The following is an 18,364-nucleotide window of genomic DNA, read 5'->3' on the forward strand; positions in this document are numbered from 1 at the left end:
AGGGAACTGTGAGAAGTAGGGGAGGCTGTGGGAAACACAGGATTTGGAGGTAGCACAAGTTGAGAATGTAGTGACAGTGGCCCCAAGGGACATGGCTATGTAGCACCATGAATGCCAGCAAAAATGTGACCCTGACCGCAGTAACAGATATGGATTCACCAAGATCTAGGAGCTTAGGCTCTGGGAGGCTAGATTTAGTGGGCTTCAGAGCAGATAGACCAGAGACCCTCTGACCATGGACAGGCTCTTCCCTAGACTGTTACAGGAGAGACTGGGCTCGATCACATAAGGATAAGATTGTGCTTATACTGTACCTTGTACCTTATGCTCTAGGCCGCAGTAGGAAGACTGAACTTGGAAGAAAGTAGGCTAGAACATTTGGGGTGGAGCAGGCAGTCTGAATGGAGAAGGGTTATGGGGGGTGTGGAGAGATGTGGGATGCTCACGAGCTAAAGTAGGGTCTCCATGATCATTTCCTCTGGGACCTGAGGGCCTCGTTTTACCTCTCTGAGCCTCAGTTGTTCTACTGTTAGGGGTTCCTGGAACGGAACCTCCCTATATGCTGGCTGGCTAGAGCAACAAGCAGTTGACAGAGCCCTCTACTGGTGGGCAGGCCATTGCATCCTAAGAATCCTAAGTGCCACAATTTAGACAACTGTGCAAGGAAGATTTCCTTACCTCCTGAGGGATTTTGCTCCAATAAAGAACAAGGACTAGTCTGGCACTCCTCTCACATGTGATGAAGCTAGGCCTGATATTTGGGACCAATTACAGGTCAGAAGGGAGGGCAAGGAAGAGGAATCTGCCATGTTGGATATGCAAGAGAGTATTCAAGCTGAGCAGGGCCTTCTGGAAGTTGGTGGGAGGTGTCTTTGGAGTTTTGTAGGGGTGGAGTAACTTAAGCGGACAAGGGTTGGCTGGAGGAACTTACAGGCAGGGTCCTGGCCACTTTGGTGTAAGATTTGAGGTGGTCAGAGTCCTCTTTTCAAAACCCCATGCTAACTAGGAGCATGAATATTAGTGGGTGGGGGCGGGGAGGATGCAACAATCACCAATGCCAGCTTAGTGTCATCCTTCCTGGGAACTGCCCTGTCTTGGCCAACTCCTCTGTGCCTCTCATCCCAGACAAACGCCAGGGCCTTTGTAGGGAAGTAGGGGCTGTATGCTGTAGACAGTGCTCCACGTAGTGTCTGAAAGGCCAGAAGAAAGATGGTGGGCAGTTTGAGGATGAACCCCGGGGTTCATCAGAATAGTAATGGGGTAGGGTGGTGCTTCCAGAGTTCCATGGTCATCCAAGACCTTTCCTGGGGACTCCACGGAACACTGGGTGGGTCCCAATGCCAGGCTGCAGAGGTCATGAAGGCCATGGAGTTTCCAGGAGGATCCTACAGGATGAGTAAGTGGGGACCCAGGATTGGTGGGCTGCCCCACAGAAGGAAAAACAGGTCAGTGGAGTTTTTCCCTTCCTGAAGGATGCACTCCCATTCTGCATGCAGCTCCCTCTCCTTCCCCTATGGACAACCTGAGGAACAAAGAGAGGAGGGGGACAAAAAGGGCTTGGGGCACCCAAGTGGGACTGGCTTCTGGAGGCCGCGTTTGTCACAAAGTAGTTTTTATAGGTCCCGGAGAGGGCACGGCCGTGAGCAGGGGGTCTGGATGCTTGTGGCGGCTAGGAGCCCCGGTGGCTAGCGCTCCTCTGTTCCTCCTCGCGCTCTTCTTCGGGCGGCCCCAGGGAGGGCTCCCCAACCGCGTCCCTGCTGCCTTCTGGGGACCCAGAACAGAGAGAGGGCTCAGACTCCGCTCCGGATCCTCCGCTGGAGTCAGGCAGCCGCGATTTGCGGAAGGCGCATATGGGAGCATCCCTGGAAGGCACAGGCTTGCGTGCGCCAGGCCGGTCTGCAGCGGCACGTACTGAGGACAGCGCAGAGGATGTGATCTCACAGGTAGGCCGGGGAGGCGGTGGCGGAGGCAGGCGGGCAAGGGGGCGCGAGCCCCCCAAGCGCGGCCACAGGTCCGTGGTCTCGCCGTTGTAAAGGAGCACAAAGCGACGCTGTGACAGCAGGGGCAGCATCTTCTGACTATGCAAGCTCTTTTGGCAGGTCTCAAGAGCTAGATCTGTGGGGAGGCAGGGTAGCGACAAGGTGAATGATGACAGGGAGGTCTGGAGGGCAACCTCTCCAGCATGTCTGGAAACAAGGTAAGAAAGGGGTCCGTGAGGGACTGGACGTAGGTGGGTCAGGTGACAGAGAAGTTGGAGCAGAGAGAGGGTTTGGCTGCCATGCAGATTATGGGGAGCTGGAAAACCAGACTTGTGGAGTCTGAACTTGGAGGCAAGTAGGATGGGGGTACCCAGAACTAGACAAAGACGTATACATTAATGTTGTGACATGAGGCTGCCCAGAGCTCACCCAAGGTCTCCATAACCACTCCAGGGATCACCTCCTTCAGGACTTCACAGTTGGTATGTAGGGCAGGGTTGGAGTTCATCTCCAGCAGCCACACCTGTGGCAGACAGTGGTCAGCATCTCTATCCACCTATAGCCCAGTTGGCCAGTAAGAAGCTGGGACTTTGGTCCCTATCCAGCTATGTGATTCTGGGCAGATTGTATCTTCCCATGGCTTTGTTCCCCGTGTTTGCTCAAGGAATTAAGGCTGCTGCTCAGTTCCAGTAGGAGATGAGCTTTATGAACACATCTGACCTTAGGGATGAGTCCACCTATTGGGTCTACTTATGTGGTCAATGTACAGATGGGCCCTACCTCCTTGTACCAGCCTACCAGACCTCATCTTCCCAAGACAGCACCTTGAAGTTCTCATCAATCAGGAAATCACAGCCAATGAGATCAAAGTAACCCAGCTTGCACTCCAGCTTGGACTTGACAGCCAGGAAGCAGTGGGCCATGATCTGCTGCATCCGCTTCTGTGGGTGAAGCAGGGAAGGATCCTGGCTGTTGCCTGCTGACCCAGATGAAGTCTCCTAGGTCTGCACAATCAGTCACACCTCTCATCTGCACTCTCACCCTCACCTGCATAGCTGTCACACTTTCACATGCTCAGAGTTACAGGCTCACAGTCAGAAACTCATTCAACAAAATCATGGGGCTTCTACTGTGAGGCAGGTACTAGGAGATACAAAATTAAAGAAAATTAGAACTCACAGCAGAGAGACAGACAACTAGAACATATAAAATCCTGGTAGAATAGAGAAAATTATAGCACTTCAAGTTGCCCTACTTAGTTTCACTCTATGTTTTTCAGCTCAGTGAAAAACTTTGAAAAATATATCTGTCTTGGAAATAGCAGAACTTGTCTAATTTACAAATAATTCCATCTATTAGTTTTCCTAAGTTTGAAGGTTTGTTGGAAGACCCCTTTAGAAAACACCAAAGGAGAGTTGAGGATGATGTCTCACCAGAGAATATCAATGAAGAGATACAAATTATAGAGGCCCTTAAGATGGTCAGTGGGTAAAGGTGCCTAATGCTAAGCTTGATAATCTGAGTTTGATCTCTGGGACCCACATAGTGGAAGGAGAAATAACTCCCATATGTTGACCTCTGACCTCTACAAATGTGTCATTTGTTGTGTACTCCCTAATACATGTTTTTCCTAATACATTTTTAAAATGTAATTAAGATTTTAGCTGGGCGATGGTGGCACATGCCTTTAATCCCGGCACTCGGGAGGCAGGGGCAGGTGGACCTCTATGAGTTTGAGGCAACCTGGTCTACAGAGTGAGTTCCAGGACAGCCAAGGCTACACAGAGAAACTCTGTCTGGGAAAACAAAACACATTGAGAGAGAGAGAGAGAGGAGAGAAAGAGAGAGAGAGAGAGAGAGAGAGAGAGAGAGAGAGAGAGAGAGAGAGACAAAGTATAAAAGGGAATGGACTAGAATTTCTGGAGCAGAAAAATACAGTGACTACAATTCTTTTAAAAAACACTAAGAAAGAAAAAGAACAGATCTTGGAGTTTAAGAGATGGCTCAGTGGTTAAGAGCGCTTGCTTTGCTCTTCCAGAGGACCTGGGTTCAGTTCCCAGCACCTACATGACAGCATACAGCCATCTGTAACCCCAGTTCTGCCTTTCTCATCTGGCCTTTGCCAGCACCAGGCAGGCACTCGGTACACAGACATACATGCAGACAAAACACCCATACACATTATATATATTTTGAGACAGGGTTTCTCTGTGTAACACTCTGGATGTCCTAGAACTCTCTTTGTAATCCAGACTGACCTCAAACTCATGGAGATCCGCTTGCTTCTGTCTCCTGAGAGCCAAGAGTAAAGGCATGTGCCACCACCACTGGGCCAATATATATATTTTGTCATAGAACTGGGTATGGTGGTGCACGTTTGTAGTCCCAGACTGAGCAAACTAAAGCAGGAGGATCACATGATTCTTTGCCATCCTTTGCTTCCCTAATCACTGGAAGGGTTCAGAAATTGAAGTAATTTGAAAGCAGATCAATTGAAATTATCTACTCTGAAGAAAATAGAAAGTAATGAAAAAAAAAAAGCTTCAGAAGCTTGGGGATGGGAACTAATTCAGCAGATATATGTACTGAGAATCCCAGAAAGAAAGAAAGGGACAAGGTATTGTAAGAAATGATGGAAAGGTTCTTAAGTTTGATGTAAAACATTAACCTCTAAATTTAAATCATGCAATGAAGCCCAAGCAGGATAAATTAATAGATTTATCATATCACACGCTGACTTTTAAAAGATAGAGAGGGCTTAGGAGACAGCCCAGTCAGCAAAGCATGTGCTAACAAGCATGAGGACCTGAGTTCAGTCCCCAGAACCATGTAAGTTGGTGTGATGGTTCTTTATTTGCAATTCTTGTGCTGGGAAGGCAGAGACAAACAGATCCCTGAAGTTTGCTGGCCTAGCCTAATCAGTGAACTTTAAGCCAATGAAGATATGACTCTGTCTTTAAAAAGTGAGGATGACAGACACCTGAGCAACAACATCTGAAGTTGACCTCTGGCCTCCATAATTACACACATATACTCATATACATGAACACATACACAAACACACATGTACATACAAAATCATAAAAAAGACAGAGAATGTTGAAATTAGCAAGAGAAGCCATTTATCACATAAAAGGGATACTCAATAAGATTAATAGTCAATTTCATCAGAAATCAATAGGCCTGAAGGCAAAGGAATGACATATTCCAAATACTGAAAGAAAAAAACTGCCAACCAAGAATTCTATCTCCAGAGGCAAAAAAAAAAAAAAAAAAAAAAAAAAAAAAAAAAAAAAAAGCTTAGTTGGCAAAGTGCCATCTATACAAGCACAGACTGAGTTCAGTACCATAAAACCCATATAAATAGTTAAGCATGGCAATTGCATGCCTATAACCCTAGTCTTTGGTGGTGATGCAGACATATCTCTGAAGCTCATGGTCTAGCCATTTTAGCCTAATTATGAATTTCAGGTTTAGTAAGAGATCCTTTCTCAAAAAATAAAGGTGGAGAGTGATTGAGGAAGGACATAAGACATCTACCATAGACCTCCACATGCATGTGCTACATGTACAGACATCAACATACATACACAGCACACACACACACACACACACACACACACACACACACGTAAAAAGAATTTCTCTATTCAACAAAATCATACTTCAAGAATTATACTCCAAGAATGGAGAAATAATAATAAACTGAAGAAATGGCTCAACTGTTAAGAGCACTTGCTGTTCTTGCAAAGGACCCAGTTAGGTTTCCATTGTCTACATCTGGCAGTTCACAATCTCTTCTAACTCCAGTTCCAAGGGATCCAAAACCTCCTTCTGGCCACTGTGAGCACCAAGCACATACATGGTGCCCAAACATACATGTAGGCACTCAAACACATAAAAAAATTAAAGTATATTTCAAAATGGAGAAATAAAGACATTCCCACATAAGGCCAGTGGTGTGGTGTCACATGTCTTTAATCCCAGCACTCAAGAGGCAGAGGCAGGCAGATCTCTGTGAGTTTGGGGCCAGCTTGGTCTACATGGTGTGGCCCAGTCAAAAACAAAACAAAACAAAACAAAAACCATTTTCACACAAGGAAAAACAGAGCATGCACATATTGGGATAAAAAGTTTTCATTCATTAGTTTTTGTGTGTGTGTGTAGTAGGTTGGAACCCAAAGCTCTTGTGCATGCTAGGCAAATGTTCTACCACTGAGCATAACCTTAGCCCTCAACATTTTGTTTTGTTTGAGTCAGGATCTCATACAGACCAGGCTATCTTTGAATTCTTTGTGTAGCTGAATATGATGCTGAGTTCCTGATACTCCTGACTCTACCTCCCAAATGATAGGATTACAGGTATTGTGCTACCCCACCTGGCTCCTGGCTCTTTCTTTCTCTCCCTTCCCTTCCTTCCCTTCCTTCTTCCCTTCCCTTTTCCCTTCCCTTCCCCTTCCCCCTCCCATCTCTTTTCCCTTCCCTTTCCCTTTCACCTTCCCTCCTCTCCCTTCCCCTCCCCTTCCTTCCCTCCCCTCTCCTTTCTTCCCCTCCCCTTCCTTCCCTTTCCCTCCCTTCCCTTTCCTTCCTTCCTTCTTCTCTTCCTCTTCCTTCTCTCTCCTCTCTTCTTCCTCTGCCCCCCAGTAGACTTCACCATGTAACTTTTATTGGTCTGAAACTATATAGACAAGACTGGCTTTGAACTCAGAGATGTTTGCCTCTGCCTCCCACACATTGGGATTAAAGGTGAACACCACCATGCCCAGCATAGTAAAATGAATTTAAGGAAACTGTAAATATATGTACACCAAACACATTATATAACCAAGGAGAACTGGAAAAATTTCTAGGAAAAACTAACTAAATAGAACAATCTAAAAACAAACAAGAATAGAAAATCTTAATAGACATCAACCAAATGAGACTGAGGGGTGGTAGTAAGGCAGAGTTAACAACACACCTTCCCACAAAGGGAAGTCCAGGCTGCTTCACAGGATGTATCAATGTTTTGTTTTTGTTTTTCTCATTGGAGAAATAACAAATACATGAGAGAATTTCTTCCAAAGAGTAAAGATTTTTGCTTCATAGTTTTCAGAGGTTTCCATCTACAGTTTCTTAAATTTGAGCAGGGCAGACTGTCACAGGAGTGAGATAATGTGGCAGAGCCTGCTCATCTCATGTATCAATTTGATCATAGACTTCAAATCTCTAAAACTATGAATCAGAATAAAATATCAAGACAGTTTCTATAGTAAAAGGAGGATGATACATTTTCATATCAAAATCAGATAAAAATACTAAAGAAAAGCTATAGGTCAGCATTACTAATGAGCACAGACACAAAAATACTTAATATAATAAAATCAAACTCAGAAGCATATTTGAATTATTATATACTTCTACTACCTAGGATGTATTCTGGAAATTTAAGAGTAGTGAAAGTTAATCGATGCAATACACATAAATGGAATGAAGGAAAAATAACATGCTCATCTTGATTAAGATACTGATTAGTACAGGAACAGCATTTTACATTACTCAGCATCCTACCCTTAAAAAATAGTAAACTAGGGAGAGAAGGGAATTTGTAAGCCTTTTCCCCATATTGGAAGAAATACAAGGATGTCTACTTTTGCCTCTTTAACACGATATTGAAAATTACACCTGGAACAATTAGGCTTGGCTTCGGTACAACTGTACATGCTTCAATGACTCATGAAAAGTCATGTGCCTAGCCCAACCCATGGGCAATATGTACACAGATTCCTGACTCAAAGCCAGACTGACCGTGAAGGTGGTGAAGACCCAATCTCTGGGGAGGCCCTTGGTCTTCCTAAACTTGTCATTGATGTATCGGTTGAGGTGCTCCATGCTCCACACAGTGCTCTCTTTCAGCAGCATATACAGGGGACTCTTCTTCTGCATGAACTACAGCAAAAGCAGAGCCTAGAGGTCACTCTCTGAAGGGACCACTCTATGAAGGCTTTACGCCAACCTTCAGACCTTCACAGAAGCTCCATTCCTATCTCCCATGAGATCCTCATGCATACACCTTTATGCCTTGAAACTTCCCAGTCAGCAAATCACCACAGACCCTAAACAAGGAATCTCTCGTTCCAGATTCTCCCATTAGGCCTTTGGTCAGCACACCAATGGCAGCTGATCCAAGAATTCAGGCTCTAAGGTACTTCTATAGGACACCTGAGTCTCTGTTGGGGTGAAAGGTAGACAAAGGCTGCTAGGCCACTTTGAAGCCTGGGCAGGCAGTCTATAATTAGACCCTTCTTCTGCATTCTTAAGCAATGAGGGTATTTCTCTGAGCTCATCCACACCTACAGGAAAAGGGCTTCTCCTATAAGGGGTTCTTACCTGATTGGTCAAGTGACCACTGAGGTCACTGGAATGAGGGTCATACAGGCTGAGGGTGAGGCGGGCATAGCCATGGCCAAAAAAGACCATGTAGGGCATGGCACAGGCAATGAGCAGGTAGGAGCGCACATCAAACTTCTTCCCATCTAGCAGCAGCGGGTTCTGGACATATCTAGGGGATACCATAAGGGGCACCAGGAGTTGAGTTGCTTGGCCAGTAGCCTAGGTCTGTCATTCCCATAAGGACCATTTCCTCATTGCCTCCCACCTGTCCTAGGCATGACCAGTAACTGAACACTGTCTATGGTCAGAGGACATTTCTGAGTCTGAACTGGTCAGAGGAATTTGGAAGAGGATCTCACAACCAAATCTCTATCTACTGCAAGTGTCTGGCCATCTTAAAGTGCAGCTCTTACTTTACTAGGCAGTTTATGGGAGCAGATTGGGCCCCTGTGGCAGGGAGGGCTGTCTGGAGGAAGAAGGCTGACAATAGACCATGAACAGTGAATGGCTTTGGAAGGGAGAGGACATTCCACATAGGACACTTCAGATCTTTAAGACTTAAGATAGGAAGAGCATATTTGGGAGGGCCCTATGGAAGGGCCCTATGGAAGGGGAAGGGGGCAGCAAATAGCAGCTGTGGCCAGAGAAAGGGTAAATATTGGCAGAGGGTAAGGCACTACTGGGACCTTTCTAAGGGTGAGCTGAGTTTTCCCTCCTAGTCCTCTGTGAAATTGAGGATCTGGACCCCACTGTAGGCAGATGGGCCATTGGTCAGCTTTGTGTTGCAGATAGGCTGTAGCTGGCTGGCTGGAGAGTAGGGAAGGACAGCTGCAGGACAGAGGACACAGGTACCAAGCCCTCCTTGACGAGCCCCTCTCCCCCAGAGCCTGTGTTTAAGGGCAGTCTTGTATGCCACTCCAGCTAAATGTGACACCTCCCCTGCACAGGCTGTAGGGCTAGATGTGGGCTGCTTGAGGCAGGTTGATTGGGTGCTGCAGCCTTCTATGGCCAAGGGCTTCTCTGCAGCACTGCTGACTATCACCAGGATTCACGGGCACCAGCTGGTCTGGATTATCCCTGCTGAGACCCAGGCCCTTCCTGTCATCCATGCCCACACCTCTGCACCACCCGCGCCTGAGGTGCACGGAAGGGCATCTTGCGGTAGATGGGGTCGTCCTCAATGCTCTGGGTCTTGGCCTGCAGGGCAGCAACCTCCTCCTGGCTCCTGATCAGAAAGATGCCCTTTCCCTGGTTGGAGGCCGTGGGCTTGCAGATCCATATCTGGGTTTCTGCAGGGAGTAACCCCTGAGCCTCTGGCCCTGAGTACTCCTTGCCCCTCCCACCCCTCACCCTTCCCTGGCCCTGACCATACCCCAGCCTTGACCTTCCCTTTCATTATCTCTTCCTCTCAGCCCTGACCACTCCAACCAGCTCCAGCTGGCTTCAACCCTTGTCCTACCCCGATTTCACTACCTCACCCCAGTTTAGAGGGCTGTTCCTTTGTCTCACCTTGACAATACCCATAATCTGGTTATGGCCCTGCCACACCCCTACCTCTGACTAAGGCCACAACCCTCTTTCTCCAACCCCTTAACACCAGAAACCACCAACTCCCCACCCTGGCTTCACTTTTCCTCTCAAGAACTATCCCACCTTTTCCAGGTCTGGCCTTGCCCAACCTTCCTCCCACCCTGCTGGGGTCTGAACCTGATCTTATCTACCCTTTTAGTGTGCCTAGCCCTATTCAGGGGCCTCTCACCATCAAATAGAGCGAAGAAAGCCTGTCTCTCATCCCTGATGTCCAGCCGATAGGTCTCTGGAAAAAACTCTTCCATTTTCAGGGCCCTTGGGAGAGCAGGGAGGTGAAGACATGGGAGGGCTGTCCTTTGCCTCAGACTTGGCCAGTGATCTGGTAGTTTGACCTGTAGGCTAGCTGGAAGGGGCATTCACCCTTGTGTCCTCCAGCCTTCTTAGCTATTTCCTTTGCAAGGCCTTTGTTCACACTGTGCCCTTGCAGAACATTCTTTCATGTGTCTCATATCTTAGCTTCTCTGCAGCAGTCGGCCTTTGGCTACCAGACCCACTGTGGCCCCCCTGTCTCACCTCACTGCTTTCTCCCTCCCAATTGCTCTCTTCTTTGTGGGTTGGTTTCCAATGCCAAGACTGTGTCTGACATAGAACTATAGTCAGTATGTATCTGAGCTCCCAAACTGCCTTTCACCTAAGAATATGTCATACCCAGTTGTGGTCTTTTCCAGTTATCTATCTCTGTGGCCCAAGGCATCCTGGGCTGGTCCATGTAAGCTCCTCAAGGGCTGATACATCCTTTTCAAATCTGCATCCCAAAGGGACATAAGTCCTGGTCTGAGTAGTTACCTCCAGCATGTATGGAGATGTGGGTGGGGTATGTAGAGTAGGAGTATAGATGGGTATGGAGGTAGGTGGGCAGATGAGTTGCTGGTCAAAGTTAGTAGGAAGTGGACAGCTGGATACACAGATGTCAAGATGGTGTTATGAATGGCTATGTTCTAAATGCTACCTTGAGGGGCAGATGGTGACAGTTGGTTGGATGAGTAGATAGATCCCTAAATAAATGTTTGGGTGAGTAATGGCTGGGCAAGTAACCAGTGAACCATGCTGGTTGAGTGGTTCAGCTTGGCTGAGTGGTAGGGTTAGAGGAAACTGGATGGATATGACTGGATAGATAAGGAGTAGCAGCAAAATGATGGCCAAGTGGGTGGCAACAATGGATGAGTAGTGAGGGACATCGTGGGTGGCATAGAGTAAAGATATCTGAGTAGAGGATGGTAGGCATGTGCTGGAGTAGAGGCAGATTGGTAGACCAGTCGGGAGAGGGGTGGAACGTGTGAAGGAGAGTGGTTGCTGAGGAGCTGCAGAGTGAGTGGTGAGCTTATGGAATAGGGAAAATGGTCCTTAAGAGACAGATGGAGGTAGAAATGGGTGTGCCTCTGGGGCTGGGCAGAGTGGGCTCACTTGGCTTGGGTACTGGGCAGCAGCCTGGCTTTACTCAAAGTTCGTGCATGTTCCCGCAGGGCACTGAGCAACCCGATCTTGGTAGTGAGCAGCTTATTGTTGGGGAGCTGGAACAGCAACTGCTGGCCTGGCAGGACAAAGAGGGGTATATGGGTGATGCCTTGAAGCTGTGCCACATCCCCTACCCTCAGGGATGTCCCTACCTTCCCGGAAGCTGCAGTAGTTGTCCCTGCACTTGATCTCACACCACTTTAGCTTGTAGTCCTCACAGCGACTGTCCTGAGTGCGTTGCCAGCCCTTGCTCTCACAGTAGTTGCTGATTCTGTGGGGTAGAAGGCAGTAGTAACTGGGGGCCTTGGGGTTCTCTGAGGAAGACAGGGCAGGAGTGGCTGCCTATAACAGCATCTTGGGCTAGGTCCAGGCCAGGGGTGGGAAGGCAGACCAGGGCTGCCCAGACCCCACTCACATCGATGCTCCGTTGGTGCCTCCGATGTAAAAGAAAGGGCCCTGACCAGAACTGGGCTGCTTGTCCCCTTCCAGAAAGAGCCCCTCCAGGGAGGTCACAGGTAGTCTGGCAGCTTCTTCTTCCTCTAGGAGGTCTGTGGGCAGGTAGGTGGTCAGAGGCCTCAGGTTTCTGGCTCAGTAGGGTTTTTCCTGCCCCTCCCAGCTGCCAGAAGCCCCACCTGCATCTTGGTCCAGCCGACTTAGCTCAGGCCGGAGCCCCTCCTCGACACTGCTCCCCATCCGTTTCTCATGGGTCCAGCCTGGAGACCAGTGGTGTCAGGTGGAGGAATGGGGAGGTACCCACTCTATCTGCCTGAGCCCAGCCAATGCCAGAAGCTACTAGAAACTAATGCAGCCCCTCTGGACCTCTCTTCAGCCCAACAAAGACCTGACCAGGGGGTCTGAGAGTCATTACACCCAAGAAAGGAGGCAGTTTCCACCAGCCTTAAATCAGGCAGAGTCCAGGTAGTGTAGAGACTACAGTGGGGTAAAGTGGGTAGCCCCACCTCCACCCTCCTTACCAGCAGAGCAGGCTCCATGCAGGGAGTGGGCTGGAGTATGAGGCAAGAGCCCTTACAGACACAATATGGGGATGTCTCCAAAGGGCAGGGGTCACAATGTCTATGATGACATCATGGGTGACCCAAGGGTCTATGGTCAACCAGGAGAGATGGGAGGCTACACTAAGTGGAGTTGGGGTAGGGAGTGCCCACTGTGATGGCATGAACCGGTAGAGCCTGCAGATTCTTGAGCATAGTGTCCCTAGTATGTGAGCCCCTGCTAGCTTCTCTCGGAGCCTATCAGGCTGTCTGGGTGGGTATGGCCTAGTGTGAGCCTAGTCCGCTCCCTATCAGATGCTGTCCCTGGAGGCCCTGACTTGAGGGTATGTGGAACCAGTCCCAGGGTCACTCTGTATTCACCTGGCACCCGAGGGTGGCATCGACGGATCCTGGATCGTTTGGGTCTCTTGGAGCTGACATGGGTCCGAGGGGGCTGACCCCGGCAGTGGATGAATCTTGTACGGCTGCGTGTTGCAGGCATGAGGGCACCAGAGCGAGGAACCCTTGAGGAAGATGTTGTCCCTACACCCCTTCGGGGTCTTCGAGCAGCCTGAGATCTCAGCCCTCGGATGGGACAGACAGCTGGTCTCACCCTGCCTGGGGAAGGATGCCTCCCCATGTCCTGGGCTGTGGCTTCAGCTTGTGGCTCACTTCCGTCTCTGTGATGGCCATGAGGTCTTCCAGCCTGTGGGTGCAAGGCCATCTTTGCAGCCCGTCTCTGCCGGGTGAGTTTTCTTCGGCCAAGACCGTCCCGGCCTCGATGAGTGTGGCCTCTGTGTCTGCTGCAAAGAGGGTGTCCATCAGTCTTGCTGTTGGTAGGATGCCCTTCTGCAGGCTTGAAGGGCAAAAAGGCTCCTAGCCCCCAACAAAAGTCCTACCAGTTTATGGCTACCCAGGTGCTAAGTCCTGGTCCTACTAATACAGCCTGTCTGTAACCATCATCAATCTTCTTCCCCTAGCACTCCTGCCCTGGATGCTGCCATTTTTCTCTATTTGTATCTTTAGAATATTTTAGGACATTTAAAATCTATTTCTAGATGAATCTTTGTGCCTTGCACTAAGGAAATAAACTCAGTTTGTTGGACAGGAGTGAGTGAGGAGATAGCACATAGAGCCTTGTGTGTGGGAGGGGAAAGACAGGCTGATGCCCTTGGATAGGAGCAGGTCAGCTCTAAAGAGTTAAACAGGTCTGTGGATAGACTAACAGCAAAGAAAGGCCAAGGACAGCAACCACACGAAAGTCAAGCCATTCAGGCATTGTGTATGTCTACCAATTCCACCTTCACTGAATTGACAAGAAAAAAAATCCAAAAAGTTCTGTAGGATGGAGAGAAAGCCTGGAATGAGAACCTCTTACCTCTGTAGAGGGTAAGCTGCAAATATGGAAGAATCCAGGAGTGTCTGGAGACCCCTTCCCACTGAGAAAAGAAGGCTCTCAGGAAGAGGCTGAGGTAGGAGCTTTAAAATTGGGCAGGATTGTAGGTGTGGGTATGTGATTCTGCAATCACTGGGAGGGCCTAGTGCATTCCACTGGGTTTCCAGAACCCAGAAGCAGGTCTAAGGGGACCTGCTATGGAAATGGGACCTTAAGACACCGGTATTCAGTATTGTCCACAGCCTAAGAGGCTGCCTGGCCCCAGGGAGATCTTAGGAGGCCTCCTAGGTATGAACAAGAGGAACATATGGACACATACAGAGGAAGAAGAAAATGGAATAGAAAAGATGTGGAAACTGAAGGAACCTAGCTCACTTCCAGAATGTGTTTGGGAGTGGGAGAGATGCTGTATCCTAAAAAGGTGCTGGATTCTATCAGATCAGGAAGGAGCCTGTGGGTACTAAACATGAAATACTAAGGTCAGAATTAAGTCCAGGAAATTGTTCAGGAAGAACTGAGGACAGACCAAAAAGATCAAACCGAATACAAACCCACAGAGACTCATTATAGCTTGTTCAGAGATGAGGAAAGAAAGGAAGTTGGACATACTATTTGGAGTTGGGGAGGTACCCTGTGGCCAACCAGAGTCCTCTAGCCTTTGAGGAGGGCACACACTGGAGTGCCAACTCCAGGAACCTGGGGAAGTTGGAAACCAGCCTGAGCTACATGAAACTCTCTCTCAAAAATTAACAAAAACAAAAAAACCCACAAAATGACAAAAACTTTATAAAAATCCTAGTGGGTAAGTAGGAATATGTCTACCCAAGAGAGGAAGGACTAGGATGCAACATCTAAACTGAGAAGGGGCCAGCTGCTGCCCTTGTCTAGTGAACGTGTTCTAGGGTGTCTCTGAGAATGAGACCCAGAATCCAGAAAGTAAGTTTCACAGTAAAAGTTTCAGTTACTATTTCAGAAAGCAAACTGTCCAATGACGGAGCAAATTATGTGGTCATGAGTCTTGGGGGTATTACATAAAAGTTAAGGGAAAAAGCTCCAGGTGAGGAGCTAGACAGAAGCCTCAAGTCTTTATAATAAATTTAAAATAAACTTTTTACCTGGTCAGATAAAAAGACCGGCAGGAAATCACACCCCGGTACAATGGGCAGGAGATGCGTTTAAACCTGAAGAAGATGGCCAAGAAAATGACCACATCAGTGTTCTGCTGAAGTTTTCCCCAGACACAACATTTGGCAACACAGGGCTCTGAGTAGGTGCTGACATTTTTTGAAGGGCTGGTGCCTCCCAAGCAGCGCTCACTGTCTGGGGATGCGTTCTCTGTGGATCTCAGGAGGTGGCCCTTCTGAGGGGTCAGTTCTGGGGAGACAGACATGGCTCTAGGCAAAGAGCTCGTCCTGAGGGATCCCAGCCCTCCCCAGAACTTGAGTTGCCCACATGGGCCAGCCCCACCCCACAAGACATTCCTCTCTTGTCTAAAACGCTGGGGTTTGGAGAAAGAGTGGCCTCAGCAGAGGGCTGAGCTCAGCCAAGCTGCACAGTCTCTCCGCAGTCCTCTCTCCTGTTTGTCTACTTCTGGAAAGGCCAAAAATGGGGTACAGGAGGGCAAGCACTCAGCTTCAGCCCTAGTCAGGACCCTCAGCTGGTGACCAGCCAGTCTCTCTTACCTGCTCTGCAAGGTCTTAGGAACCCTCTGCTGGGATACAACAGTGGTGACCTGGCAACTGTCTCCAGGCAACTATTACCAGGGAACATATGATTCAGTGGCTGCCCAAAGGTAAACAAGAGTTTTAGGTGTATGGTGAAATGGGCCTTGTATGAGCTGAGGGGCAGCCTCACAGAAGTTGGGCAAAGCAAGAGATGGAGAATGGGGGTCAAATTGGTCTGAGGAGATGCTGAGGATAAGTAGGAGTTTTGTATTGACAACTCCTATGTCTGAACCATCATTTTCCATCCTGTCATGAATTCTTCCAGGATCATCCTGAGCATTCACTGGGATTCCTTTATCCAGACCTAGTAATTTAGGATCTGACACCAAGCATGGCTCAAAGTGGCTCTTGGTGCCAATTTGTAGTTTCCTACTGAGGTCCTTGGGACTCGGTGTGATTCCTGCTTTTGACCCCAAGTTTCCAGCCATATAAACCTCACATGTCATCTTTCAGAGCCTTATAAGGGTCACAAGGCTTGACAGGAGCTATATGGTGCTTCAAAAAAACAGGACCATATCTTGAGTTCTGAAGCCCATGGACATGACTTTTTTAAAGAAAGGTCTGTACAGATGTGATTGAGTCAGACTCTTGGGTGAATCATCTTTCATCAACCAGGTGGGCTCTAAACCCAATGACTGATGACTTCTTCAGAGGGAAGCAGAGACAAGGGTATGCGTCCATCAGCCACAGGGCCTATGAACTAAGAGGTGGGAGTAAGAGGGCTTCCCTAAGGGCCTCGTTGAAACATTGGGTGTATTTTGGAAACTCTGAAAAACAACTTCTGTTGTTTTAGGTTGCCCTCCAGCCCTCCTCGCCTTCAGGTTCCTTTGTGGTTCTGCCCATGCTAAGGGGCTCCATCATCCCCTTAGAGGCTGCGCACCCCTAGGCTCTGCTAATGTGACTCCTCCCTTGAGGTCTCTTCCCTAATCTAAGCTGCTGGAGTGGGAGGTTATGCTAGACGTGGCTGGCGAGGACATCATCTCTCAGCTGTGCCCAGAGTCCTGTGGGAATAGGAGTGCCCCCATGGGCTGTCATTCTCTGTTTGTGGAACTGCTTACTGTCACCGACCCTGCCCTTCCTGTGCTGTGTTGGGGGCAGGGGTCTTTGTGGTCAGTCAAGTGCTGGCTCAAGAAACCTCTCTGCCCCAAATTAGTAGGGTGGGACTGCAGGTGCACTGGGGGCAGACAGCCTGGGCAGGTAGCACACCCAAACCTGGAGAGGCTCTGGACTATTAGCCAGCAGTCACTGATCCTGGAGTATGAAGAACATTTCCAATTCTCACTCCAGGGGCTAGGGATGTAGCTCAGTGGTAGAATGATTGCTTTACATTCATGAGACCCTGGGCTTGGTTCCTGCACAAAACACAAACTCCCAATTCTCACTCCAGTGCTGACTCTTGGCTGGGATGAAAACCCCATTTTCATGGGTCACTTGGCCTTGGTATGTTTTACCATATATACTGTATACCAGAGCCAGCTTGTGTATGGTGAGGTATAGTGAGCTCTACGTCTTACTTCTGCAAGTCTTCTCTCTGCTGGGAGCACAGACCATTGGAATCCCTGTGTCCTCAGCCTGGTCCTTTGAAAAGCTGCTTGTCAATGTTTTGTATGGTTAAAATGAGGTGATCAAAGTATAATTTCACAAATCATAAAATTTATTGTCTTACAGAGATTTTTTTCCCCTGCCTTTTGTTTACAATGTTTAAAGAGACTGCCCATCACAGGGAGCACAACGCGTAGGTAAGCCCCTCAGCCATGTAGAAAGAACCTCTAATGCAGGGTCCAGTTACTCACTTGGGGCACAGCAGGCTTCTGTGGGAGGTGAAGTCCAATGTCCATATATAATGGTTCTCTGGAGGTAATGGCCTATCAATACTAAGAAACCTGTAAGAGCATGTTTTTTTTCCCTTCTAGAGGGCAGTGGGTAAGGCTTGGCTGTCCTAGACTCAGGCTGTATCGGCCAACTTCAGGTTTGCATGAGTCTAGGTACTGAGGTAAATGGCTTATATGTAGGGGGGTCTGAGGAGAGATTCAGTTTTAGGTGGTTTTTTTTTTTTTTTTTGAGACAAGGTTTCTTTGTGCAACAGTCCTGACTGTCCTGGAACTCACTTTGTAGACCAGGCTGGCCTTGAACTCACTGAGGTCTGCCTGCCTCTGCCTCCCAAGTGTTGGGATTAAAGGCGTGCACTACCACTGCCAGGCCAGTTCTAGTTCTTATCACAGCAAAATACATGCTGCTCATACAGCAAATGATGTAAGAGTTGGGAATTATTCTGGAGTGAGTTTTAGAAAGAACCTTTGGAAATTCTCAGGGCTAGGGGAGTGGGGTCTTTTAAGAATGGGGTATTCAGCATCCAGAGTTAGATTGAAGGATGGCTCCAGCTGAAGGTGGGCTGCAGAGAGAGGACTCATGAGCAGGCTGACAATGCAGGGCTATGCAGCCTTCTGCACATTCCCTGGATATGGGTTATTATCACCTGGTCTGGCACCTGGGCAGTACCCCCGTCCCTGAAACTCATATGCCCTATTTTTCTCTCTGGGTTTGGGCACAGTGATAAGAGCTGTTTCTGTTTTCCTTGGCCCCATGACTTGAGAAGTTGGGGAGGGGACTGAGGACCAAGGCTTTGGGTCTTCTCTGGCTGCATACCAGTGTTGACAGCACAGGGACTACAGAATCTGCAGGTGTCAGCTGACTACAGCTGAAGGTCCCTCAGTGTGGAGCCCAGTGGGCTATGGGTGCCAGTGGCACTGTGACAGCCCCACTGACTTCTGGAAAGGATAGACATGGAGGCCTCGGGGTCTCACATCTTTGTTATACAACATCTGCTGTGGCTGTGACAGAAAGTTACCACAGGTC

General features: G+C 48.4%; 1 protein-coding gene across 4 annotated transcripts; it reads right to left on the reverse strand.

Annotated features, from left to right (window-relative positions):
* Window positions 1-1,595: 1,595 nt before the first annotated feature.
* Ttll10 (tubulin tyrosine ligase like 10) lies at window positions 1,596-15,460 on the reverse strand. Of its 4 annotated transcripts, none has more exons than XM_059255582.1 (14): window positions 15,064-15,460; window positions 14,900-14,965; window positions 12,770-13,191; window positions 12,029-12,109; window positions 11,812-11,944; window positions 11,549-11,667; window positions 11,346-11,472; window positions 10,111-10,196; window positions 9,469-9,640; window positions 8,349-8,520; window positions 7,767-7,907; window positions 2,804-2,920; window positions 2,409-2,502; window positions 1,596-2,115 (listed from the first exon to the last, which is right to left on the reverse strand). In XM_059255582.1, coding segments are annotated over exons 1-14 (2,178 nt in total). In that variant the 5' UTR covers window positions 15,066-15,460; the 3' UTR covers window positions 1,596-1,669. The 4 variants fall into 4 exon arrangements, with proteins under 4 accessions (XP_059111565.1, XP_059111564.1, XP_059111566.1 ...); XM_059255581.1 differs by having other exon boundaries at window positions 2,783-2,920; XM_059255583.1 differs by lacking the exon at window positions 12,029-12,109 and having other exon boundaries at window positions 2,783-2,920.
* Window positions 15,461-18,364: the final 2,904 nt, after the last annotated feature.

The sequence above is a fragment of the Peromyscus eremicus genome, chromosome 2, assembly GCF_949786415.1.
Source record: "Peromyscus eremicus chromosome 2, PerEre_H2_v1, whole genome shotgun sequence".
NCBI lineage: Eukaryota > Metazoa > Chordata > Mammalia > Rodentia > Cricetidae > Peromyscus > Peromyscus eremicus.

What these genes read in the sequence shown, in the direction of transcription:
- Ttll10 (XM_059255581.1), bottom strand. An exon ending in CTACTGCAGCTTCCGGGAAG is followed by an intron (nt 11,473 to 11,548) that starts GTAGGGACATCC and finishes TTGTCCTGCCAG; the next exon opens with GCCAGCAGTTGCTGTTCCAG. An exon ending in TGCTGTCTTGGGAAGATGAG is followed by an intron (nt 2,503 to 2,782) that starts GTCTGGTAGGCT and finishes TGTCTGCCACAG; the next exon opens with GTGTGGCTGCTGGAGATGAA.